This window comes from Aptenodytes forsteri, unplaced genomic scaffold (genome assembly GCF_000699145.1).
Source record: "Aptenodytes forsteri isolate BGI_AS27 unplaced genomic scaffold, ASM69914v1 Scaffold69, whole genome shotgun sequence".
NCBI lineage: Eukaryota > Metazoa > Chordata > Aves > Sphenisciformes > Spheniscidae > Aptenodytes > Aptenodytes forsteri.
The window spans coordinates 2,954,372-2,981,715 of NW_008795885.1; the positions used below are offsets into that span (position 1 = coordinate 2,954,372).

General features: G+C 37.2%; 1 protein-coding gene across 2 annotated transcripts in view; it reads right to left on the reverse strand.

Annotated features, from left to right (window-relative positions):
* Window positions 1-1,274: 1,274 nt before the first annotated feature.
* Window positions 1,275-27,344, reverse strand: part of APC (APC, WNT signaling pathway regulator) — a 67,398-nt gene continuing 41,328 nt past the window's right edge. Inside the window, exons 7-15 of one of the 2 annotated variants that reach the window (XM_009284177.1) lie at window positions 23,434-23,538; window positions 19,569-19,667; window positions 16,629-17,007; window positions 15,336-15,431; window positions 14,348-14,487; window positions 12,812-12,889; window positions 10,067-10,183; window positions 9,167-9,381; window positions 1,275-8,744 (exon numbers count right to left, since the gene is read on the reverse strand). In XM_009284177.1, coding sequence (XP_009282452.1) covers window positions 2,177-8,744; window positions 9,167-9,381; window positions 10,067-10,183; window positions 12,812-12,889; window positions 14,348-14,487; window positions 15,336-15,431; window positions 16,629-17,007; window positions 19,569-19,667; window positions 23,434-23,538 — 7,797 coding nt within the window. In that variant the 3' untranslated portion in view covers window positions 1,275-2,176. Of the gene's footprint in view, window positions 8,745-9,166; window positions 9,382-10,066; window positions 10,184-12,811; window positions 12,890-14,347; window positions 14,488-15,335; window positions 15,432-16,628; window positions 17,008-19,544; window positions 19,668-23,433; window positions 23,539-27,344 lie in introns of both variants that reach the window. The other variant, XM_019473366.1, reaches the window with a different exon arrangement.

Genomic DNA, 27,344 nt, shown 5'->3' on the forward strand with positions numbered 1-27,344 from the left:
ACACATGACGTAATCTCTGTCTCTCTCTCATCTTTAAAAGGACACTAATATTCATATTGAAAGTTTTGTGAAGATACTATATGCAAAATATTTCAAATGCTAACATGAGAAGCGCTGCTTGTTAACAGATTCACCAGATGATATAGAAACGTGGCATATCTCTAAGCAAATCTGACAGTAAGCAAAGATCAAAAGAGCAAGTAAGATACCATTTCTGCCAAACAGGTATTTTTTGGTATTGGCTTTAAACTTTACCTAAATTGACTTCTGTTTGCTGATAGTATCTCAATTCTGTTCATAAACAGTGCATGTCTTATAGTGAATACAAGATAAAAATGGATTCATTTCAATATCAGATGAAGTACAAAAGATGTACAGATGTACAAAAGCCACAGATGCAATGCACTCTGCTACTGTGTTAAAGCTACTATAAAGGTAAATTGCTCTATTTCAGGGCTTCCTGAAATCAGGGCATTTTGAATCCTGAACATCAATTATTTAGAATCCTAACTTTAGAACAGTCCAGTTGAGATACAACAAAACTGACAGACCGTTTCATGGTTTGTTCAGTCATGCACAGAATGGTTAATGTTCTGTTCTCTCATGTTTCTACTTTAAACCAATTCTCATCTAAATTCAGACTATATTTGTATTTTTAAAGCACAAATCTGTCTTTTCGGCATTGTTCTAGCACAAACCATATACGCATCAAAAAGGCTTGAGGCAGCAAATGTCCTGGTTTGTGTATAAAATTGTTTTTCTACTATAACAAAACTCTTGCTGCCATGGGATTCTTGCGATATTTTCCCCTTCGTATTTTTTAAAAAAGAAATTAAAAAAATGCATGAAGATTTCAAATAGAATTAAAATTTCATCTTATAGTCACTATTTCACATTCTACATTATTTCCCCCAATTAAAAAAATCATTTGTTTTACAAATATCATTTTTATACATACAATATTGTTTCAGGCTTGCAGTCATGAAAACAATTATACTGCTTGGCTACTGGAAATACCCTGCCTTTAGCCTTGTTATGCACCTGAGATGTGTGAAACCGTCTCAATTACAAATATATTACAGAAGACCTAGGGCATGATCCTGCGACTGTTACAAGCATCATACAACAGCCATTTGTCAGTGATAAGGAAGATTGGAGGTGCAAGATTCTGCTGGATCAGGCCTTAAGTGTAAGTGCATTATACAACACATCATATGGTGACATCTCAAAATAAAATACTGTATTTTTATGTAATGCAGAAGTAACACACACAATTTACATATAGTAATAATTTATTCTGAAATGTTCATTTTAGTCTCTGTTGAGACATCACCCATGTCTCATTAATAAAAGAGCAGCCATCTCACCTCAAATACCAGAATATACAACAAGTTACAGCATAGCAAAAAAATTCTACCTACTTTAAGATAAAATCTAATTCAGGTAAAATAATTTTGTTCAAGGTTTTACAGTACAGTTACACAGTTTTCCTTTTTTTTTTTTTCTTTTTGCAGAGCACAAAGGAAGTGTAAATTGTTACACCATAACTATCTATGCACATTATGTGACCACAGAAATGTTAATCATTACTTCAGAAAATGAACCATCAGTTCCATTCATGCAGAAAAGCAGGCTGGGAAAGCTTGTTGAGCAGAAACCATATTACTGTGAATTTCACAGCCACATGATTAATTATTGGGTTAGATGGACTCACAAATACTAAAACTGAGTATACTTTTTTGCATAAATAATACCAATTCTTCCCTGATATAGGTTAGTCAGTCTGTAATCTAGAAATGATTGATAAAGCAATATGACTGTATCATCTCTATCTGCAATGTTCCATGATTTCAACGACAAGCAATATTTAAAGGATTATGGGATGGGATGCTAATTAAATACTTGTTAAATGTACTGTACAAATATACTTGCATTAGCAATTTTATTCCAAACTGTCAATCAGGTATTCCTCCAAAATATTACCAGTGAAGACGAAGTATACTATCAAATATGGCTTCCAGAACAAGGACCCTCTAACAAGAATCAAACCTATTTACAACAAATAAAAACAACAACAAAAAAAATCAATCCCCAATCTTTTAAAGTTTCATTTGAAACAAAATTTCTAAATAGCTGCTGTATATAATACATCAGTTTTATTTATTTTTTGTTGCACTTAAACAGAAGTTACCAGGTAAGAGCCAGAGTGACGTTTAGGACTCTGAGTTCCACTGGAGTCTGGATTTTCAGACTTGGAGTCACGTTTCTTCGTGCTGTTATTTACTGGTGTTGGTATTTGCGATGGCCGAGCAGAACTATTGTCCACACTACTCTTCCTGCGGCTTGGGTTGTAGTTGAAAGGAGTCACTCTTGCTGCAACAGCACCAATGGGGGAGCTATGTTTGCTTGAGCTACTGGAACTGAATGGTGTACGCTCACTTACAGTACTTTCATTATTTTCTGGCGCAGGAACAGAATTATTCTGCAGAGGCTTTGTTTCAGTGCCTTTCTTGTCTGGACTGTCTATCTGAAAGAAAGAGTTCAGACGATTTTCTAAACCAATGGTACGAACAGGAACACCTCCATTCCCTGGGATTTGTTTTTCTTGAAGCTCTTTAGAATCTTTACCATTCACACCCCCTTTCTCTGAAACACTGTCAATAACAGGGGGAGTATTTCCAGTCGGTGACCTTCCAGATCGAGGATTGTTAATTGGGCAGTCCTCTATCCTCACCCACACGTCCTCTGTCTTAGAGACAGCCGGTGCCATCTGATAGATGAGAGTTTTGGAATCGGAGCCATTTGTGGCACCCGGGGAAGAATGCTGAGGATCATTCATTATCTGAGGAATTTCGTTTTCTTTTATTTTTCTCCAAGTACCTTTTGCTGGTGCTTGGCTTTCTTTACTTTGCTTGTGGCCAGAAAGAGAACTTCCATGCTGCTTTTCATCTTCACTTTTTGCCTTTTCACTGGATTCTGAAGAAGCTGACAGAATTGAGGAGGAACTTCCAGTTCTTCGCCAAGTGCTTACACGAGGAAGTGACGAGGAATGCTTACTATGCTCACGCTTCCACGTTCCTGATCTATTGATTGGCAATCTAGATGGACTCTCGGAATGAGAACGAGCTATATCATGACGTTTTGCTGGTCTCCCATCATATTCTACAGAAGGGCTCAGATTAGGGGGTAATTTTCGCCAACCACTTGTCTGGGCAGTTGAATGAGTAGATAAAGACATATCAGGAAGAGATGGACTTAAAACTGGGGTCTGTAGTTGGGACCTTGTGGGAGAATCCGGCCTGGAAGGAGACAGAGATTCAAATGAAGCTGACTCTTCTAATTTCCGTCTTAGAGTTGGGCTCGGAGCTTCTTTAATAAAAGTTGACTGACGAACAAGAACAGGTCTCTCGGATCTGTCAGATTCACTTCCGCTAGATTTTGTGGATGACATTCTGGATAGTTCAGTCTTCTTGTTTGATCCACCACTGCTGAGAGCTTGGTTTAACCCTTTTGAAGCAGACTCACTTCGTGGAATGCTACTGGTACTCTTCGGTAAGGCAGTCTGCTTTGTAAGGCTTTGCTGGCTCATCTGCCTGCCTGGTGATGTATATGACATTCTACCTGAACTTGAAGATTTAGTTGAAGCTGTGCTAGGAGATGACGTCCTTGGCAACTGAGACAGTTTGTTGGGAGGACTTATACCATTTCTTCCTGGGGAAATTGAGTTTCGGCCAGGAGATTGCAGAGGCCTACTTAACGGCTGCTGTTGAGGTCTAGAAGGAGTGGAGTCTCTAGATCCTGATCTAGAAGGTCCTTTACTTGATCCACTCTGGTTCAACCCTGATGGTTGCCTAGTTACAGGAGCTGGCTCAGGTTTCACTGACGACTTGACTCCTCTTGGAGAACTAGTCAAACTTTGGCCTTCACTGGGACTCTTGGAGTTCGTGTTTTTGAGTGGGGGACCTTTTTTGGAAACAGGACTAGTACTTGAAGAACTATTTCGAACTCCTGGAATATGGATCATTGTCCTACCACGTGAAATTGAAGGCACACTTGTCTGTTGTGGTTGCTTCAGCTGGCTTGAAACTTCTGAATTGGAGCGAGCTTTTCCTGTAATTACACTTTTATACACTTTCTTCCCTCCTTTGATTCCCCTACTTTCAGATTCTACTTTTTTAGACTCCAGTGTACTCTTCTCTCCTGGCTTAAGAATTCTTGGACCTTTATTACTAGTGAAAGGTTTTTCTTCTTGGTCTGGGGTAAGATGAAATGGTGACCCTAGAGAAATACCAGATTTTAATGAAAGGATAGAATCAGAGTCTGATGAAGCTTGTCTAGACAGCGATGCAGCAGCCGCAGCTTGATGCAAGCTACTAACGATAGAATTTGCACCTTCTTGTATAGCTTTCCAATCAAAGTTCTCTGAATCAGGTGAGAAACCATGTTCTGAATCCGGCCTCTGTATCTCTCTCAAATCCAGTGTTAAATCTTCTGCCAATATACCACCTGTATTTCTGGAATTATTTTTTTCACTTTCACTCTTTATTCTTGAGGGTCTTTTCTTTTTAGGCATAGCAGAGCTAATGCATTCCTGCAACAGATCATCTTCTGAGTCAATACTGAGAGAACTGAGAGAGCTGTTTCTAGAGAAACAGACAGGAGTATCTTCAACATGAAATGATTTAGGTGCATAACCAGAAGTCTGTGGTCTGTTTGATTCCATTTGTGAATCAGGAGCCTCAGTACATTTTGCAGGTTCCCCTTCTTTGTTGTTATTGTTTTCTTGGTCGATATCACTGAGGGAACTAAGAGATGAATTGCGAGAAAAACAAACAGGTGTGTTTTCTATAGCAAAATTCTGCATTTTCTCATCTGTAGCTGCTCCTCTGTCTGGAATATCTTTAGTTGACTGAGAAAAAGGTTTAGGCTGGCTTCTGCCTGCTGGGTGTTTTTGACAAACTTGTGTTCTGTTACTTGGTTGCTGATTTGAAGACTGTTCTGGATTAGTGCAGTCTTTAGTTTCTGTTTCCTTTGCTTCTTTTCCTTTTCTTAATTCTGCCTTCTCCCTTGAAAGGTCAACATCATCATCATCAAAATCTAAAGAACTTAGGGAATCATTCCGTGAAAAACAGTAAGGAGTTCCCTCAATAGGTGTGTAATGATGAGGGGAATCAAATGCAAAGCTTCCTCTTACACGCTCTTCATTATTTGGCAATTTGTCATTAAAATCTCTCGAATTATTTTTAAGATTCTGTTTCTTTGCGTCTCTGTTCTCTGGATAGCTTCTTTCATTATGAATATTGCTTTTAGGCTCTGTGGTTTTTCTTATACGTGCTCTGTATTCATTATTTTGGGGAACAGGCTTTACTGGTGATGTTGGCTTCTTTTTCTCACCTTCTGGTTGGTTTTTATTACTTAGAGATGAAGATGCTTGTTGAATTTGATCCATTATCTTCTTCACTCTGAAAGGTTTGTGACTTTTTCCTTTTGGCATAGCTGAGTTAATGCATTCAGCCAGAATATCACCCTCTTCTGTTTTGTCATCATCCAGGCCTGGGGGAGTCACAGTTGAGCTTTTTGCTCTTTGAGAGTCATCAGTACTTCTACCTTCTGTTGGAATGGTGTCTCGCTTTTCAAATTCCCCTGACTCTGCTCCTGTACCCACACCGTCTACATTGGCCAACTCACTCGGGGGCGATTCTATTGTGAGATCACTCAGAGATGTAGCTGTTGAAAAATTTATTGGTGTACCCTCAACACAATATACCCGTGGCATATCGTCTCCCGGTGTAAAACTCACATGCTTTTGGGATTGCAATCTGCTTTGTGAAGGCAAAAGTTTGTAAACTGGCAACTGGCTGGGCTTTCTGGCTACAGGAGGAGGTATTTTTGGAGCAGATGCTTGAGAAGGCTTTTTAGCTTTACGTGAAGACTTTGTTGGCATTGCAGAAATAATACATGCTTCCAGTATTTCAATATCATCATCATCAGAATCATCCAGAATGTCTTTTTCTGCCTCAGTAGGCTTCTCCGCTTTCTTCTCTTGGTTATCCTTTGTATCATCTGACTGTTCAGGTTCTGCTTCATTTCCATGTTCATTTTCATGAACCGGAGGCATTATTCTTAACTCTACATCTTTCTGTATAAACGGCTCATCAAGACTCAGAGCACTCAGGCTAGAAGAGCAAGAAAACCCATCTGGTGTGCTTTCTGTGGCAAAATGTAATAGTGTATCAGCATCTGGCAGTACCTGAACTCTTTGAACAGCTGCATTTACAGCTGCCTGTCTAGGACCAGGCTCTCTCTTTTCTGCACTAGGTACTTTACCTTTAGCTACATCTCTTTTTACTTGAACCCCTTGAGCAGGGGGTGGCGTTTTACTTCTGCTTGGAGGCATTGTTTGTCCCGGGCTGTCTGGAAGGTCACTGGGACTTATAATACCACTTACCATTCCACTGCAAGGCTCACTTTGAACTGAACTAGCAATTGAACGGCTTTCAAAACTATCCAGGGAACTTACAGAAGTACATCTGCTGAACATGAGTGGTGTTTCCTGCACATAATGTTCTGGTGGGCTTTTAGGAGTCTGTGCACCACTCTTTGAAGGAGATTTGGCACCTGAAGAAAATTCAACAGCCTTATGTCTAGAGGAGTCAGAAGGAGACAAACTAGAAGTCTGAAGTCTATTGGATTTAGTTCTGATGTGTTGTGATGTTGATGTGATTTCACTTACTGCACCTTCTGTAGATAGAGCCCCACTGTTTTCCTTTAGTTCTGCTATCTGTAGTGTGTTATTAGCATCTGTCACACGTGTGGATTGATCACGTCCTATTTCATCTTCAGCTGATGACAAAGATGACAAAGAGCTACACCTTGAAAAACATATTGGGGTATCTTCCACACAGTAAGTTTGTATAGTTTCCTGATTAATAGAGGGAGTTTTACAGGAGGCAGTCTTTTGCGCATGACCACCTCTGCTCTGTGCAGAATTTGGGTGAAGCTGATTCTGTCGCTTTGAACCAGCTGAGGGGGCTGATGTGTTCCCACTGCTTGAGGAAATATGGTCAGTTTTAGTGCTTTGCACTGAAGAAGTCTTTGAAAAAGTAAAAGATGGCTTCTGAGAAGGAGGAGGAACTTCTGTTGAGTATTTTAAACTATAATCAATAGGCTGATCGACATGATGTTCCTCTTCATTGTACTTTATGCTATAATTAGTTGGTCTGTCTTCCTCTTCATGTTGTTCCTCCTCAGAGTAACGTTCACTATAGTTGGTTGGCTTATCATCATCATAATCATCAACCTGGCACAAGGACTGGTTTACCTTCTGATTAATTCCAAGAGTTGAGCCTACTCTGTTCTGATCTGAACCACTGGATCCTCTTGATCTAAAGGAAGAAACGCACTCTTGCTGTCCAAAAGGTGACTGATATTTCATGTGTTTATCATCTCCACTTTCAGTGTACACAGGGTAGGTTGCATTTTGGCTCCTTGACTGCCTTTGTTCATTTTGTTTAATTTCATCATCTATTATATGCTTAGGCCTTGCCCATCTTTCATTCTGAGAGGGACTTTGCCTTCCAGAATTTAACTGTTCATCTGAGTATTTAAGACTGTAATTAATAGGAGTGTCGAGCTCTCCATCATTGTCATCCATATGATTTGCACTATGAATCTTATGTGCCAAGTCGGCTGGATATTGACCATAACTACAAAATTTACTTTCATCATCTTCGGAGTAAGATTCAATGGAAGGTTTCATTTGGCCTCTTTTACCATAGCCATCACTGCTGCTGACGCTATTTAAACTATCATTTGAAGCTCTCTTGTATTCCATTTTTGTGTAAGGCACAGGACATGTCCTGTTTGAATTCTCAGATTTAGGGAAGTATGTATTTGAGTGAGTATGGACAGTGGCTGATCTCCTCGGGGCATTTCTGTCTTCTGTCAAACAGTGCATTTCAGAAGTGGAACCAGAACTTCTGTCTTCTTGTGGAATATGCATGCTTGTTACTTCTTCCATAACTTTGGCAATCTGAGCTGCAGCAGTAGAAATCTGCATTCCTATTCTCTTAGAGGAGTTCCCAGTATTCTCTGCAGCTGGATGGTAGGTATTTAAACCTACTGCTCGATCCCTATCAAGACTTCTGTCTTTCTCAGATCGAGAATTCTCTATGTTTCCTCTACTGGAAGAGGAGGAGCCAGGCAATACTGTAGTATTTAAATATGGCGAAAGTACAGTCATATTACCAGCATTAAAACTCTCTGATCGGCATATACCATCATCATGCCGACTGGAGTCCAAGACATACTCACTGTACATATTTTGCTTATGTCTCTGCTTATTACGGTGAGATGCTTTTGGGCTTAAATTATCAATGTTGTCAAAAGTCTCTGATAAATGCTGAGCATCTAATTCCGCTTCCAGTGCCTTTTGTTTTCTGACATGAAGAGATGGTAAGCTTGATCCTGGAGACATAATGTTGGCATCCTTATATTTTGCTGGCCTGTTTGCCATGAGGTTTCTTAGAGCCGCAGCACTACCCATGGCTATCATTTTGTGTTTTGAGTGAATGAGATTTTTCAGCATGCTGACTGCTCCCATGTCCCACAGCGCCTCCTGATCCTTCGCATTTCGTGCAGAAAGATTCCACAGGGTCCCACATGCATTACTGACTATTGTCAAACTGTGTGACTTCAAGTGTTGTAATAAAGTTTGTAAGCAGCTGTTCTCTCGCAAGATTTGCCTGGTGTTGAGTAATTGAAAACAAACATCCGTAAGTGGCATTTCAAAAGGATAAGAGACAAAGCAAAACAAAAACCTATTATGCTAGAGGCAAGTTTTGCCCTTAGAAAGGATAACCATGAATTCACCAGTGCAAATTTATCTCCTACTTCCTCTAGTTTTCATCTGAATGCTAATCAAATCCTATCACAAATATGAATAGTTAGCTTTCAGTACAGTTCATCATCAGCAAGCAGCAGGTATTAATCTGTTTGCATATTCCTGTTATGTAAGTGAAATACTTGCCTTATCAAATGCATTAAAAATTAACTGTACTTAATTACTATACTTAATACATGCATTCATATTAAGACTCAGTCATAGAAGCTGTCTACTAAATATACATGTGGAACTGCTAAAGATTTTCAGAAAAAGTATACCCACCTATGGTCCTCATTAGTAGCAATTAAGCTAGAAACATTTCTTAATATTCCTCCTCCACTTTCTATGATGGCTAAAGTGTTTGTTTGGCTCCGGTATGTCAGTGTGCCAACTAGAAATGCAAGAGCACCATCAACAGCACATATATCAGCTTTGTTCTCAGTACAGTGTGCTGACAAATTCCATAAGGCACTCAGAACGCTTTTTAGGGTGGATTCCTGGGAAAATAACAAAATGACAGAATTAGAGAAGTTTTCAACTATCGATCACAAGTTCTCAGAAATATGTAAGTTAGCTTCAAGGAGTTACGTATGTTCCAATTTCTGCTTTCTGGGCTGGTAAGCTAGATGCAGGCCGCAGTGCTCACGTAAATACTTTTGTTCACTTTTCTCCTTCCTTCAGCTATGGATTTGGTATCGCTTGCCCCAAAGTTTTCAGAAATATGTGCTACAATACTTGTTAGCTGCCATAATAGTAAAAATGGCTTGAAGACTAACTGGCAGGGGAATCTGGGATGGAATAGAATCCTGTCTGGATACCAAAAATATATCTAGAAAACTACAGAAGTGGTAGTTACCTATTCATTAACTCGAAAGAGGTTTTATTAAATTGCAAAATTATAAAGAAGGCTATTGCAACAGCACAGCTCATGAAACTGAAGAGCAAAAGCTGTCAACCCTCATAAATAAAATTACAGAAATACTAGCAGTTTTGAGCTGTCATTACTACATTGTGGTCTGCTGCCACGTTAACTCAAAGCAACTCTCTTCTTCAAAGCAAGGTACCTAGAACACCCCAAATATCTGACCAACTGCTTTTATCAAAAAGGACAACAATATTTGTGTTTTGTGTAAAATAAATGCAGTCTCTCCAAAATTTATCTCAATCATTTATACAGGATACCTTCTTAACTTCTAAAGCACATTCCATCAATGCTTTCACACTTCCAACTTCTCTCAGAGTCTTTTTACTGTTTACATCAGCTCGCCAGGACAAGTTCCTCAACACACTTGCAATGACCTGCAAAACATGAAAGAAAAATAATGTATCTCAATATAGCTACTTCTTTAGCAGGTTATCAGACTTTCCTCCTGGATTTCTGGAATGCTATGGATTAATTAACAGCAGTCATGTTCAGCTACTGAACCAGCCCTTTGCTAAAATCTGCTTTTTGTTGTGTTGCCTGCTAGACTGTTCTAACATTTCAGTATGAAGTTTCATCAAAGGTATGGCTTTTGTGTGTGTGTGTGTACCTAAAACAAAGATTTGAAATCAGGTTCCTTGCTTTCCACACTGGTTGAAAAATTGGTCCAAAAATTCACATTTGTGCTCTACTCTGATGTCTGAACTAAACTTACATAATCTCAGGAGACATTTATATCATCTTTTTCTCCCCTGTTCTGCTCGTAAAATAGAACAGTAACACTTGCCTGTCTCTCAGACAGTATGATTACTTTGATTAATGTTTATAAAGCTCTTTAAAGTCTTTTAAAAATACACTGTCTCTTTTGCAATCAGAAGAGTTATCTATAGAAGATGAGTAGCCATTCAGCCTATGTCCTTGGCAGCAGCTAGACAGAGATAGACTGTCACTATAGTGGACAGTCACTACATGTTAAACTCCATCCATTTATGGGCTGCAGTAAGCAGGTATATCCCTCGTGAAATATATTTCATAGAAAACTTTTACCTATGGATGTTCTCATTGTCACAGAAGTGCATAAGCTTGTTAGATTATGTGATGAATGCTCCCCTGCTCACACCCACAAGGGAGCACAGGGAGGCAGGGGCAGATGCCTCTGTAATACCCTGCCCTGGCTGCTCCCAGGCCCACCACAGGAGCCATCAGCCCATCAGAGGTCCATCTCAACACGCCAGAGGAGCGCAGGGCCCAAAGGCAGACGGCAACCCAAACTAAGGGCTCAGAGGAGGGGGCACCCTGTCCGGGCTCCTCCAGGGCTCTCCCAGGGGACCCGCAGCCCCACGGCCCAGGTGTGACACCCGTTCAGGGAAGTCAATGGGAGCAGCTCTCTGCACCTTTTGGACTGAGGCAGGTCAGTCCAGAAGTCCTGGCCTAGGGATGTGGGATACTTTATGGGATCGAGGGAAAGAGCATTCTGGGACTGTAGAAGACTTATTATGGGATGGGAGGACCCAAAGGTTCCAAAGGCAGGAAAAAGGATGGATCTAGGTGATTCAGGGAGGTACAAGCATGGGAAAACACAGGGATAAGGGGACAGAAAGGCACAGTTGCATCTAAACAGTTAGCTGGCTGATATGCTTGTCTGGCCATGCCCTTTGCCTGATGAGCACAGTCTGTCCCATATTCTTATTAAATCCCATTTCTAACTTCTCCTGAGTGAGGGACTTCCTGCTCTGTGTGCATGTGTGTGTATGGGGGACTACATGACAGTGGCTGGAGACACACCACGGGTCAGAGGGCCCATGTGTCTGTGACTTCCTTTTCAAGAATACTAAATATACGTAGTATCTGCCTTAATACCAAATCAGAGAGTTTACCCAATAACCTCTACTGTAATTCTAATTATTTTCTCAATCGTAACTAGCTAGCTCCTCTAGTGGAGAAAATTTTTTTGTGAACAGTGTTTTAAGAGATAAAGTCAATTTTACTTAAAATTTTTCTTTTACCTGATGATTCACTCAAACTGCAAGGAAAACAGGGTTTTCCCTTCCAAAAGCAGTTCCAGTTTGTTTACAGTGTATATTCATTAAAATGGATTATAATTTAATATTTAATAATTTTAAACAAGTTCCATACCAATGAAGAACGGTTCTGCGCTCTCAACTCTCAGGATCACTCTATGCACTTCCTAAAGACTATTTCCAGGCTGTTTTCTTTACACAGCAGGAGCCACTGCAAGAGACACTCAAGTGTCACACCGAACACTTTGCTCATACTTAGAAAGCTTCTTTGGGAGGTGCTGGTGTCATGAGTAGTTATGTATGACTTGTCAAGTCAAATGCAGATTCTCTTGAACTACAGCTTCCTCCACTATTATTCCCTTATTACTTACTTCGCTGCAACTGTAGGAGGAGCTGCAATACTGTATTAACCCTGCCGGTAATCCCAGTCCATTAGCACCATCACTAGTAAACTGAATTAGTGAATCTAAGATCGCTCAAACTTATCTTTAAAACTGGACTTCCACTAACAGGTCAGGGTCATAAAAGTGAGTTTTATAGCCCATGTGTTATATGTGCTTTGGTAAAAAAACCAGAATATGACCCACAGTTAAGCATTTTTACAGGAAGAAAGTTGTACTTCATAATTTGTGGAATGAGTACAGGTACAAACTTTGTATCAAAGTTAAGGCAGACAAGAAACATAACAACAACAATTACAAAAAAAAAAAAAATCAGGCTGGGATGAAGGAAGCATATTTCAAAGAGAGAGCCTAATTGAAAAAGAGAAGGCTGGCTATGGACAGCACACTAGAAACTTCATGAAGATGACAGAATTCAAGCATAAAAATAACTGGTGGCAAGGCCAAATGAGTAGAAGGAAGGTAAACATTAGGAAAGGAGAACAGAAATACAGTATTTTAATACAACGCAAGGAACTTCATGAGATGCAAAGTGATGGAAATGTCCAAGCTAAAGAAATATTTCATCTCAAAAGGACGTTACCTGCTGTAAGTCTTCACTTTCAGACTTCAGTTGGGCTACAAGAGCTCTCATGCAGCCCTTCATAGAACATAATGTAGCCTGTTAGGAATCAGAAAAAAAAGAAAGTGAATAGTATTAAATGACAGGTTAGGTGGCTTGCTTCTGCACAATGTTTTGATATTTTAAGCTAATGATATCTGAAGTTCAATAAAAGCTTAGGAAAGTATGTTGCCAACAATAAATATTTGGTTTACCATTACTAAAAAGTTAAGCGTAACTATCAGTTTCTATTCTGGAGAATACCTAAGTGGCAAAATTATGCTAAATTTTGTATTTTTTACAACAGGTCTAGGACTTGATCTGGAACTTTATTACCTTAGAAGCCTTCTTTATGATGCGCCAGATAAAAATCACCTGTGAGCTTGCAACATGTTGTTACCTACTGTCTATTGAGTCTCATGATCATATATTTTTCTTTCAAATAAACATAGTATGAAAAATAATACGAATATTTAAAACTGGCACAAATATAACAACATTTCTGACATTTGAAGAACAACTTTTTAAGAATACAATAGCAATTGAAAAACTGTAAGGCTTACATTGGAAATTGTGACAAAGCACAATTAAAAATTATTCAAAACCAAAGTATGTGTTAAAACTGTGCTACTCATCAGCTGGACAGCATTTACATTTACGTCTCTGAGTAGTTCAGTTTATGCTATAATCCCTGTAACTGCAGCCTGTAGCAGTTACTGACTGGATGATGTAAAGAGCCAGTATTTTGTGAAGCAGTTCATTTGCAGCAAGGATTTATGCTTTACTCTTGTCTAAAACTTGGAACAAAAAGCGAGTTATATGAAGCCTGTTATTTCCATTCACTCCTGAAATGTCTTCCTCTAGAGTAGAAAGATAAGAGTCTTCTCAGTATGAAGTTATTTTAAGATCCATAGCTTGGCAAACTCTGGGGCAAGAAATTATTGAAACTTTCTATCTTTTGAAAGCAAGGTCCTTGTCAGAAATTAGGGAACCTATTTTCTCTTATAATAATATGAAGTAGTGCCCATTATGAGCCAGATGTGCTCCAAATATTTAAAAGCAAGCTCCAGCCTCAAGAGGTTTGCAAAATTTCATCAGACAGTAATAGTATTGTTAAATAACTGACAACTTTACAAAATTTGACTCTATTAGCAGCTTTAGTTTGACATCCTCAGAAAAATCAGTCACTAACTGTAATCATTGGTCCATAATCATTATGTGCTATACTAATCTAAGGCTTATAAAAAAATTAAGCCACTAGATAAAAACCTCACTTTTGGTGACAAATTAAAAGTGATTTAATTTAATATGAGAGTTGATACTATACTTGCATGATACAACATTCAGTTTTTGGTGCTCTCAGTCAGAACATAATGGAATGACGGAGGTGTTTTGAACTTCCGTCTTGAGCTCAAACTCAATATCCTATCCTGGAGATTTTCATCACCGGTCTTGAGAACTACAATCCAAACATAGCTATGAACTGAAATTACTGCACGTTTAAAATTCTACTCTTACCTTGTTTGCCACATCTCCAAAAGTCAAGTTTGTCAGAGCCATTCCAGCATACCTCCTTAAGGTAACACTATAGTGATCATTTGTAAGTCCATACATTTCACAATCCACTTGCAACAGTTCAGCAATGGCCTGCAAACCTCCTTTAAAAACAAACAAATAAGAAAATAAATATTATCTGTACTCTAGTATCACGAGTACAGTACATATATACCAAGAAACAAATTGCATTTATATGTATGGAACAAATCTCAAACATCTGAAAACCAGAAGGCTCAGAAAGGTAAATAAATGGTTGAATCCTGTGCTTAGTAGCAGCTGAAAGGTATGATACCATGACATTGAGGTCTCAGGGGAAAATGGGAACAGGAGGAATTACGAGGAAGTAAGAAGCACACTCATCTTTTAATTCCACCCAGCCAAAATCATGTTTGACCGATGAACTCGCACCAGTTACATAGAAGGCTAGTTAGTAAATCTGAAAATTACTTATTTAATTATTATCACTGAATGTTATTTTATGAGAAAAATACATAGAATATTTTCATTGATAATGAAAAGTGGCAAATTAAGGAAAATTGCATGCACAGAATTTACTGAGCACGGACTAAAAAATTCAGGCTGTTAAACAGGAACCAACTCATGACAAAACAAAACAGAACACCAACAAAAAACCTTCCGCCCTGGAAAGCAGTCTCCATTGTAAGTCCAATACTTCTAAAATTGCAAATATTTCCATAATAATAATACTCTTCCAAAATTCACAATTCATGCCAGAAAAGAGAGTAACTGACATAATTTATCCACTGGGAAATGGTCTGGTTAATTTAAACTGCATTCATCACTTAGAGGGCAACAACTGACACAAATGAACTGATGATCTGTTTAAACTAGTAGTAAAAAAAGCCATATATCCAGTGAGGTACTCAAGGAGCGTCAGCGTTTCCAGCAAGCTTCTCAAAGGAAGTCAGAGAAATACATTTGGTCTTACCAAGCTCATTCATCGCATGCCTGTGTTCTTCATCAAATGAAAGTTTCATCAAAACACACACTGCGGGACAGATTTGATGATCCACTGGAGCAGGCACTGATCCAGAAATAGGTAACAATTAGTATTTCCTAGGTAATTTTGTCTAGATCATAAGTTATCCAAAGCAAATCTAATCTTAAGATAAGTCAATTGCAGTGTTGTTCAGGGTTTGTATCTTCCCAGTAACCCACAGACAGACAGTTAGTTAGACTCTTACTAACAAATGTGTGTACTAGAAATATATCTGATGCTGAAAAAGAAATTAGAGAGAATCCTGAATATATGTATTAAGTAAGAAATAACAAAAAAATTACCTTATTACTTTTAAAAAATTAATAATCTTAGTCAAATCAATAAGGTTTGATATTCTGGTGGCATTAAATAATACACCACCTAACGTGAAGCTGTTTCTTTGGTTGCTTTGTCCTTATGAATGGTTAATTAAACCCTTTGTTTCATAACCAAGAAGTTTTTAAATTCATAATTTTGTGAGCTAGATTCTGGCTAATGCACAAATGGCATTGGTGCATCTTGTTCAGAGCCCCACTCCTGCTAAATGGTTCTTGTGGTAAACTCCAACACCCATGACACAGCTCACTGATTTCAGTAGTACTTCTGTCACCTACAGCCTGTATTTAGAAAATAGCCTCAATTCAGAAAAGCAGCTAAGCAATCCAGAAGGTTAAATATTTTTCCTATCTGTTCCCTGAGAAAACTCCTATTCACTTACACTGTCACTTCTCTCTTATTTCAATACTGAAATATTTCTTACACCTAACGTTATAAATAATGGTTCATATTATATTGAATAGATTGAGATTAAAAAATGTGTTCTTTCTGTCCCTCTCCTAAAAGAAATGTGCTATCTCCTGGATACATCTGCATGAAAAGCAATTCGGGATTATTTATTTAGGTATGTTTCTTTATCCATTAAAATGTAAAATAGAATGAGTACATACTCAATATTAATTTACAGATTATAAATATAAAACACTAGAATTATTATCTGGAAAGCACACCAATGTCTGTGATTTAAATAACAAGTTTATAAATGGGGTATCATATCTGTAATAGATACTATTTCCTAACACTACCTCAACTTAAAAAAAAAAATGTATACACACATGCACACACACATACATATAATAAAACTTACATACATTCAATGAGAATTCAGATTAAAATTGTATTCGCTGTAAATTCACTGTTTTCAATATATCCTTGAAACACTTTTATATGGCTTGCAGAACCTACTTGGGTTTTTGTCTTGGTCCATGCCTTGTTCATGTGCTTCCTGCCATTCCCAACACGTTTCACAGTAAGCACGGATCTGCTCCAAAAGATGGAGCACGCGGATTTCCCGTCTGCCTCGCTTATCATCAGGCTGGGAGTGAATGATGTTATGCAGTGCTGCGCTGGCTCTGGCACGGGCCTCTTTACTACCACGAGAGTTTCCTAACAAGACAGAGTCTTTATCGTTGCCATGTAAAAGCTGGATGAGGAGAGGAAGACATCCAGACTGACGCATGGCTATGCAGCTGTCTTGGGAGCTAGACATTGCTAGCAATGTTCTTGACATGTCATCTTTATCATGAGTACCAAGCATTGATAATAATGAATACACCATTTCCACCTGCAGGTCAAATGATTTTAAAAAGTTACATTTAAAAAATACATATTAAATTAAATTAAAATGAAATTTGAATGGTACACATGAGCAAAAAATCCTTATTTAATAGCGCAAAAAGTTGTGCTATTTGGAAATAATTAAGTACTATTACTACTTCAGCATTCATAATCTTAACAAATTTCACTTAGTGGTTAAATGGCTAGAAGAAGTGGGTGGTAGCTGTACGTAACTGTATTAATCTACAAGACCAATGGCAAATATGTCTAAATTTCCATTGTACAAAAAGGTTAAATAAACATACTAATGAAAGTGTTTGAGAAATCGAAAATCTATTTAAAATTAATTCTGTCTCAAAAAAAATGCTCTGTATGAATCACACTTTCATGTAAAGATGCCCTTCAGTGAAAAACTATTTGTTATATGGCATTAAATACAATTATTCTAGACAAAGAATGATTACATGGATTTTTAATTTACATTGTGCTAAAAAGAATCTTACATCCATGTATTTAAGTTTCCTTTAAAACTATTTCAAATTAATCATTTTTTGTTATGATGACTGGCTTGCATATGGAGCAGGTTATTTACAGCAAATGTGAAACTGAAGAATTAAATTAACACTTTTTCAAGTTTACAGGGATAAAACCAGTAAAGCAAACAAATGCTCATTTAATATATATAAAATATTGAGCATTTGTCAAATTAAATCAAGCCATGAAAACCCAGCATTATAAATTTAACTTGGAGTAACCAAATTTCTCATAAAAAAGTAGCAATTTTTGAGGGATTCCCTTGGCTGTCGTGCAATACAGTGGTCAACGCACTATTTGGTTTGTCTTTCCCATTCTGTTTTCTTCAGTAATAGATTTAGATCAAGAAATGCATTTGGTTCTTCAAGTAGAATAACAGGACATAGAGGATGATTTTAGATACTATCTAGAAACTCCAAACTCCTAAAGCCAAGATAAACAGGAACATTCAAAATCAAAGCACAACACAAAGAAACTATCAAAGCGAACTGTAAAGTAGCAGTGTGTGTGTTTCTCTAGAATATACCAATTAAGGAAGAAATGAGACTTTGGACTGTTAGACAAAGTTTTCTCCTAAGAACTAGATATTTGCATTGGTTACCAGACCAATGAATGATTTTATTTGGCTTCTTCAGAAGCAATTATAATGTGCCTGAAGATGAGTACTAATACCAAGTTATAAAAAAATTGGATAGCAGTGGGTAGACTAAGCAGGAAGTCTGTTAACATGTACTTCTCTAAATACTATAGGATTGCTGAAGCAATAGAAATCTTAGAATCTGTGAAACTGTATGATCACATGCAAAATCCACTGAAATAGTCTTGGAGCCAATTTTATGACAGCCTAGCATCCCAGTTTGGAGATCCTGTCTTCTTGGTCTGGGAAAAATCAAATATAGCGTTAAAACAAACCACTGGGATTCTTAAAGGAGAGTGAATTTAATCTGCTCTATGCATGCCTCTTGACAGATATTTCAAGTGGCAGCTTTAATCCAGTGTTGTTTAGATTTGGAAGGTAAAGTTTTTGTCAGAGAACAAAGCTGAAGAAGCCACGAAAATCCATCCTCCAGGTTGTGGCAAATATAGTATAGGAAAAACTAAAAAAATACTTGTCTGTCTGTCTCTCTTTGGATACACACACTGCCCACAGACACATGTCCTTCTGCATCTATAAACGCATTCCTCTACTTAGACTCTCCACCACTTTCCCTTCTTCTCATGCACTAATGTTAAGCTTTTCTTACCCCACAGCACACTCAGTTCAACCTATTTCTTTGCCTGTATCCTTCCAGACTCAGTCCCTGTCCCTGCCTTCAGGGGCTCTCCCGTTGTCTCCAGCTTTTGGGAACTGTACATTGTAACGCTGTTTTAAGGCCCAAAGTAATTAATACTAAGTCAAGCTAATAGACCCTGCTTCCCAGAAGGCTGCGCTCAGCACACCACCAATAGTATCCATACTGCTGCCGATTCCAGAGGCAGTATAAACTCCAGTGGTTCATTAACTCCATTTTGTGTTACAGGTTTGTCCTTTTCTTCCCCTCTCTTTCCATGCTGCACATATACTTTGAGCACAGTCTTTTGTGAACAGACATTTATCACCGTGAAGGGCTTACACAATTTTACAAGGGCTTACACTTTTTTTTTTTTTTTTTTTGTCTGTTTCATTTCTTAGCAATTGCATCTGTTTTGTGGCTTTGGACTCTTGAAAAGTATTCGAAGAACTGCTCTTAAAAGGGTCAGTTTTCAGCATGGATTATAAATCAACATCACAAGCTTTTTAGATATTCTAGTAATTTCTAGCAATCATTTTTTCGTTACTGTAACAACTCTTAACTGATCATCAACAAGTAAAAAAAAGGACTTCTCTGCTTATATTTTAGAAGTTGAAAAAATATTCTAAAATTTTAACTCCATAAAATCACTATGTGTGGATATATTGTTCAGCTAATATTAGTACTATTGGCAGAAACAATGAGGTTATTGTATTAGTAAAAATGTAGCATTAGCGACCTGTGGTTTGTAATCTTCGGTTACCTTGGTACCCAGATGACTTGTCAGTCTGCGAGGAACAGAATAGTTATTACTAGAGCTCATAACACTGGCTGTCTCATGGTCCATTCGAGCAGCAGAACCCTACAAATTTAAACAACAATTCAGTATAAAACAAAGTCTGAGTGAAAAAACAGCTATTGCCTAATTCAGTTTCATCACTGGATCATGAAATCGTACCGATAATAATGAACTGTCAACTTACTTTTGTTAAGTTAGGTCCTCTCTGCCCTGACACAACTTAGAGGTCACGGTTAAACTGGGTTTTATTAACCATTTTTCCTGAAGTTAAGTCTCAATAGAGTTGTATTTTCAATGGAATTATTTTATAATCACTGTTTTCACCAAGAAGGAGGAGAAGTGGACTTTGCAACAAACCAAATTACAATTTTTAGAGAGGAAAAAACAGCCTCAACTTTTATGTCAGATTATGTAGTGCATAGGAGTAAGTCTGTACTTCTTCAGAACACAACCAGGTATGCAAGAACTGACAAGTAAAAAGAGATTCATCTGGACAAGGAGTAACCCTACTTGAATTTGTCCGTATCAGAAGCAAATTATGAGTGGATGAATCTATTTCATTTTTTAATGAAAAGCTATAAAATAATGCTGACACTATTTTTTGTAATTTTCCTAGAAATTATTGTAAATAGCATGCTCCTACCTGTAGTAGCAAGACCCAGTTATTAGCATCTTTGCCCTCTTTTAATCCATTTTGTGCATTTACGTTTTTCCTTCTTTTTACCATCTTTCACCCACTGACCCTCTTTGCCTTTTTCCTCCTTTGTTGTTGCTTGCTTTCTTTTTCTCTGCTTCCTATCTGTGAAGTTTCCCTTACTATGTCACTCCCTTCCTGTTCACTTTGGGGAACTTAAAAATACATTTGAAGAGTGAACACCTTCAGTAGCAGAACACTGTTTTACCGAGGTAGTCACTAGTCTTTTGTTGATCCTCTACAAAAGCTAAAATCTGTTCATGAAATTACTAGCTTGATTTGCAAAACAACATTTTCAAGCTATCTGGATCAAGGAGTATCAGTTTTTTTCAATAAAAATATATAACACACTGAACAAAACTGTACGAAAGACACTTTCAGATAATTTCTATGTTTTTTTCTAGGTGCACCATAAAGAAAGAAGAATATTCCTCTCCAAGTATTTGCTGTTCATACAGTTGAACATCTTAAATTTGAAGTTGAAAGTGACTATTAGTAAAAGGTAGGAATAAATTCATGTAGTGTTTGTCTAGACAGAAAAAAATTCTAGTTATACTGGAATATTTCAACACACATTATTATACTCATTACACTCTCCCATTTGAATCCAGAACATTTCATGCATGCTCCAGAATAAGTATTGTGCTAAAAGACTATGACTAGAATGATTGAAATTCACACAATTTATTCTAATATATATTTCCTATGTAAACAAGCCCTTATTTTCTCTGTTGAGTATAGGAAAAATTCAAAACCTTAAAGCTTAGAATGAAAATTGTATTGTAATTTCTCAATTATTCACTTAAATAATCTGAAGTGCTAGGAATATGGGAATGAATTCCGAGATTTTTACACTGAGCAATCCCTTCATATCATCTTGACTTCAAAGTACATTCAGAGGATTACAGGCTCAACATAATGTACATGCCAGAATTCTCCATCACTAGGTTCAGTATGATAGTTTTATCCAAGAAGGTAAAAAAGACATAAGTTTGGAGCACTACCTATTAAAATTCACCATGGTGTAGACAGAAATAGCATAATTTTCCTATTGTTTCCCCAAAATTGTATCAACTTTGATTCAGATAACTATTTCCTTCAAAGCCATCATGTGGCCTTGCTACTTGGAGAATGCCAGGATGCCCAAATGAAGTGTAACTACATTTCTTACTGGCTCCTAGAGACTGATCTGAAACAACTAGTGTAAGGTGTGCAGCTGTTCATCTGAGAAAATGGGAAATGACAAGGAGATGTTATGTGCACCCTTCTTGTGTAGAACCTTCTCTTTCAAAATCTTCTGTCTACTTCATCATGTTTTTTCCTTTTATACTTTACTGTCTTTCACTCATTGTTTTACTATGCTTGCTATTAACTCTGTTAATTAGGCAATTTTCCCTATTTTGTGGCACATTTTTTGAACAAAATAGACAATCTCATTGAATACCTTTATAAAACTTGCAAAACAAAGGTATGAAAAAAATTTTACTTCAGCAGCAGGATAGCGAGTGTAATGGAAAAGAGAAAACAGCTGAAAGATGGTGCAGAAAAGGACGTAACTGAATCCTGAAAAATCCTGGATTCAACTGGCAGTGTTTCAATTAACACTGATTATATGACTACAAAACGAATTAGAACCAAATGATTTGGTTTAAACTTTTTTTTGCACTCAATTGGATAGTGATTGCTCAAAGTATATCGAGCTGGTTTATCAGAAATAATGTTATGCCCAATCCATTAAACCTCCTCTGTCTGGACTTGCACTGAAAGTAAATAATCCCCAGATGTCTCTTTTAACACAGATTCAATGCCCTGGATCTATCCACCTCCAGGAGGAAGGAATATGCACATTTTACACATTTTTATGAGGCGAAGTTCAAAATTGCACAAATCCTCAACATAAGACCTCAAATGAAATATGAATGAATCTCTCACTTGCATAAGTCTGCCAAGACCTGACAATCCCTTCTTCCTTCCTTCCCTGTAAAGTATCTGTTGTCCAGATTAACTCCTGATTCATACACTGAAGATGGATGATACAGCCACAATGCATCAACTATTTAAATACATTATACTTTCAGCCCCAAAGCAGCACTGAACTATTTTTTTCCCAAACAATAAAGCTGTCATAAGAATTAGAGTCAGAGCCTCAAGCAATTGCTCAGATATGGCTGATAGAACTTAATTCCAAATGGTGATCAAACATATTTCAAAAGCAAAATTATGGGCTGTGCTTAATGTTTAATCAAGTGAAATTATTCTAGCCAAACCACAATTCTTCCTGATAAATCTTCTTGTACAAGACACTTTCAGAAGGATTGAAATAATTCTACTTTCCTGGAGTAGCAAAAATATTTTGCATATGAATTCAGCTATTAAATTTGTAGTGTGAAGTTTTAAGAACCCAAATTACTAGTGGGAACGTCTCAGCTGCAGTTGGTAATCATGAAGGGAATGATCATTAGTACATGGTAAATAAATCAAAGTATTTTTAGACAAAGAGAGAAGTCAAATTTTGATAAATATTTGTTTTAAAAGACAAGTCAAGAATTTAATGTACCCCTCAAAATATTCCACTGATGTATTTCACTAATAAAAGGACCAGCAATGAAAGATTATTTAGAAGCATTTAAATAACCCTGCAGCCCACTTCCAGGAGATTACCTCACTGATACTACTGTTTCAAAGCTTTATCTAAAACAGTATTAAAGAAACATTGATGATAAACCTGCCATTTGGTTCTCCTTTTTTAAAAATGACTGATATTTCAGTGATAATACCTAAAGTGAAAATTTGAACAATCTTCCATAATTAAATCATACGTCTAGTATTTCAGTTCACCTACAATAAAATACATTTTCTGTCGTCGTTTTTATCTCCTTCATAGCATCAGGCTCATTAATCATTTAGACGAAAGAAAAATGTTCCCTGCATCATCGAATATTTATACTTCATCTTATTAAAACATTTCCTTCCAATAAATACAAGAAATTTCTCACATATAGATGGAAAGAAGAAAAACATACATCTTTTTAAAATGAGCAGGCATACAAACACTGTAAGGTATATACCAATATATAAGCATTGTACATTTTGAGTATTTAATTATACTATCAACAAACAAAATAATCAATTTACCTGACCAGTACTGCCAGTTGCCATGCTGATTTCTGCTGCTCCTTGACCTTCATTCTGCCTCTCTGTATCATGGGAACCTGCATCATGCTTGCTTTGAGGTGCTCGCTGTTAATATAAGAGTTTATGAAATTACACACAGAAATGAAGTACACTTTACCATTCAAAGCTCTCTAGACTGTGAATGCATCAATGCCGCATCCTCACAAAGCCACTGAACAGTACTTTGTACATCATAACCCTTAGCCTCAATAATTAACAGCTGAGACTGAGTGTCTTTGGAAAAACTGCAAGATGAAAGTGAAGCATGTCCTCTGAGGATTATAGCCCTGCAAGACAAAGGATTTGCTGTGAGACACAGAAACACCATTTTCCACCAGCTGTGCTCACATTGCTATCAGAAATGTAATAGAACTGGAGCAAACAACTGCCTTCTCTGCACTGTCCCGTGATCTGTGTATTTACTGAAGACTACAGCTAGCATAGTTCAATTAAGCTTTGCCTTCAAAGACGAATAATTTCTGTGTGAACAGAAGGATATCTGTACTGTAAGAATCCTTCTAAGTTTTAAGGACAAACAGTGCAGGAATAACCACTTTGATGCAAATAAAATTTATATAACCTGATACTGATCCCCCTAATCATGTTTTATCAAAATAAATTCAGCTGATCCGGCAAGCTGGTACAGACATGTTTCAGTTCCTTCAGGAGACCCAATTTCCTATACAACTACATTAAAATTAAACTGGTGTCTGTGCCACTGACAGGGATCATAAGATCAACATGAAAATCAGGCCTTTAAATACAGTTTCTTAATAAAGGAAATAGAATAACTGAGCAGTGACGGTGTGAAGTATCCAACATTATCATCTAGTGTGTTTAAAATGTTTCAGATTTTCAGAAAGACATAAATAATCCTGTCCTTGGAAGTGGCTTGAAGTCTGGAGTTGAAAAGGTATCACCATACCTCCAAAGGATGATTATTCTCACAGTACTAGTTTTGATGCCAAATCTCACTTTTCAGACTCAGAGGCTACTACCTTAACAGACAACACTCTTGTATCCCTCTCAATTAATTTAACTACACCTGGTATATTAAATTCAGTTTCTATGTGGCTCTACAATATTCTTGAGCAGTACAGCCTATGATAGCATAGTCTGCATCATCTTGCTTTATGGAAATTTCTCTTTAACTTTTAGCAGAAACATACTTCACTTCAATGTACATACACTGAAACTTCTTTAGTTACCTGGTGATCAAACTCATACAGTATCACTAGCATACTAGCTCTATTTTGTTCACATAAAGACATTAAGTCTCAATCCCAGAACATACTTAACGTTGAACAGAATTTCAGAAACCAGTAACTAACTAAATACATGTGAAGTGATGATTTAGGGATCCACTTAAATGAAATCTATACAGTTTAACTAAAGCAGTAAGATATGCCAAAGAACACAGTAGTCTTAGACAAAGTAAAAACATGAGAAAATTGAAAACAATGATGGGTAACATTTTTCTTAACATTGTATGTTAGTTATGGAAAATGAGTAACCCACAAAGCAAAACTCACAAAATATTTTAGGAGACACATATTACTATTCTTTCAAATCTGACCTGTAATTCTAAAAGTCACCATCTCTGTCATTGTGTATGAAATGACATTGCTATTGATGCTCATACAATGACTAAAGAAATTTTGGTTCCCAATACAAGACTGGGGACCCCGTCAAGATCAGGCCTTGCTGTACTACATGCTGAATACGGTACAATGTATTACATGCTGAATCCCTGTCTCACAGTACTTTCAATCTTGAATAAAGTGTAACGATGAGTTTGACAAAATCTAGATCTAAGCCTCCAGTATAAGTTAGGACAGAATTTTCCAGTCATTAGGTGACAGTAATTTTCAATCCCATGAAGAAAGTAGTATTCAGCATACCTAGAGGTGACAAGCTGAACTGTTCATCAGCCAGGCTCTGACCCACAGGGTCACCTGAGGGGGAATAATGCTACTCTTCCAAGAACGCTCCTGGGTTTGGGGCAATTTTTTGGGGGCAGTGATGATAGTGTATCTATTAAATAGTTTTGACTCATCTAGAGCACAAACATGGAGATATTTCATTCTCTGACAAGAAAAGTTTCTGCTCTCCTCAGCACTCTCTGTCCTCCTCCTATTGACATACATTTTGTTTGCTACATGCTATTTATGAATGATGTGGCTTCCTGTTCCCCTCAAGCGCTTTGAAAAATATGCCACTACAAAAAGTAGTCAACATAACACCCCAAATTAATTTATAATTATAAGGCAACTTTTAAGTTACTAGCAGGGCTTTAAATGCAGTATGCACTCACAACATGTACAAACATGCACACACATCAGTGTCACGTAAGTCATCAGCTGGACTTGAATGTCAAATCCACAAGTTCACAGCGAAGAGTTTTTACCACTTCAGCTACTGAAGTAATTTGAAGTGAGAAGCTGTTCTCTTCATGCAGACTGACCCAAAGGAGTTAACAATAACAGAGGCTGCAGATAGCAGATATGTACTGAAAACGGATTCTTTATATAAAGATACCAATTATAGATGTATTAATATATATTTAAGTACCAGCATGTATTTATTATATATGCATAGTATAGAAAATATAAAAATAAGTATCCACACGCACATATGTATAATTAAAATATATTTTTGTATAGATATAGCATTTCTGTAAATCAATTAATATTCATCTGACGGACTGTGGATTAGTGGTTATAAAGACAGTATAACCACCGCAAGTATGCCCCCTCTTCGCATTACCTTTTAACACTGAATGTAGGACCTCTGGATGAAAACATATAAACTACCAACCACATCAGCAAAGAACCAGCGCACATGAACAGCAGCAGACTCCATCACCTCTACATGAGGTACAGCAGCTCGAGAATGGCACACAGGTCCCCTGGGTTAAACAGCACCACCTATTTTGAAGCATGATTTTTGAAGAGGCATAAGCTGGGTTTATAGCCCTCTGCCATTTCTGAATTCTGGCATCAGAATACAAAAGTCACTTTAACGCAGTATGCTTGTTTGCTCTTGCAGCAAAATGGTGGAAATCCGCACGTGCCTATTACAGGAAGAGAGCGCCGCTCCCTCCATCTCGTTTGCCACTATTTTCTAAGTGCTTCTGAAGCCAACAATAACTTGTCAATTATTAATTTCCCTGTATTTACTAGCAGGAAAATGACAAATCTCTAGCTATTTTATGACATTTGCAAGCATAGTAGGCCTTGATCATTTTTACTAAGACAACTAATTACAAATAATTTTACCGAATACTTTGTCAACGTGAGTTGCCAAAGCAGTCCCTTGTGTATTTATTAGGACAGAAGACTTTTCCACGCATAAACCACTGTTTTTCCCCCAATATTCAACTACCCTATTATTTTCTGTGTATTGGAAACTACAGACACACTATTATCTTCTAGATACCAGAAAACGTTTATTTTGCCATTACTTCATTATTAAACACAACACACATACAGGTGTAAGTTAGAAGGAAAGACAAAGAACAATGCAACAAACAAACGTAAGAAACCGTAAGATTGAAACAATTTTGCTACAGTTGAGTCAAAGAAAAAAGAAAGTCTAGTGAGTCAAATTCCTGAGAGAACTCCTGTCCATCACAGTTTAAAGCTTAATGAGCATAATCTCTGTACAGAGTAAATCCTTACATTTTATCTACAGCTACACTGCCCAATGGAAATACTTCACATATTTCAAATGACAGATATTATGAAAGAAATGCCTGTACCACTATAACAAACTGAAAACTCCATATTAAACACTTGCCATGAATTTGCTTTTTTATTTTAAATAATTTCAGGTTTGTACCTGACAGCCAAAAATTCTCTCTGGAGGGGTCT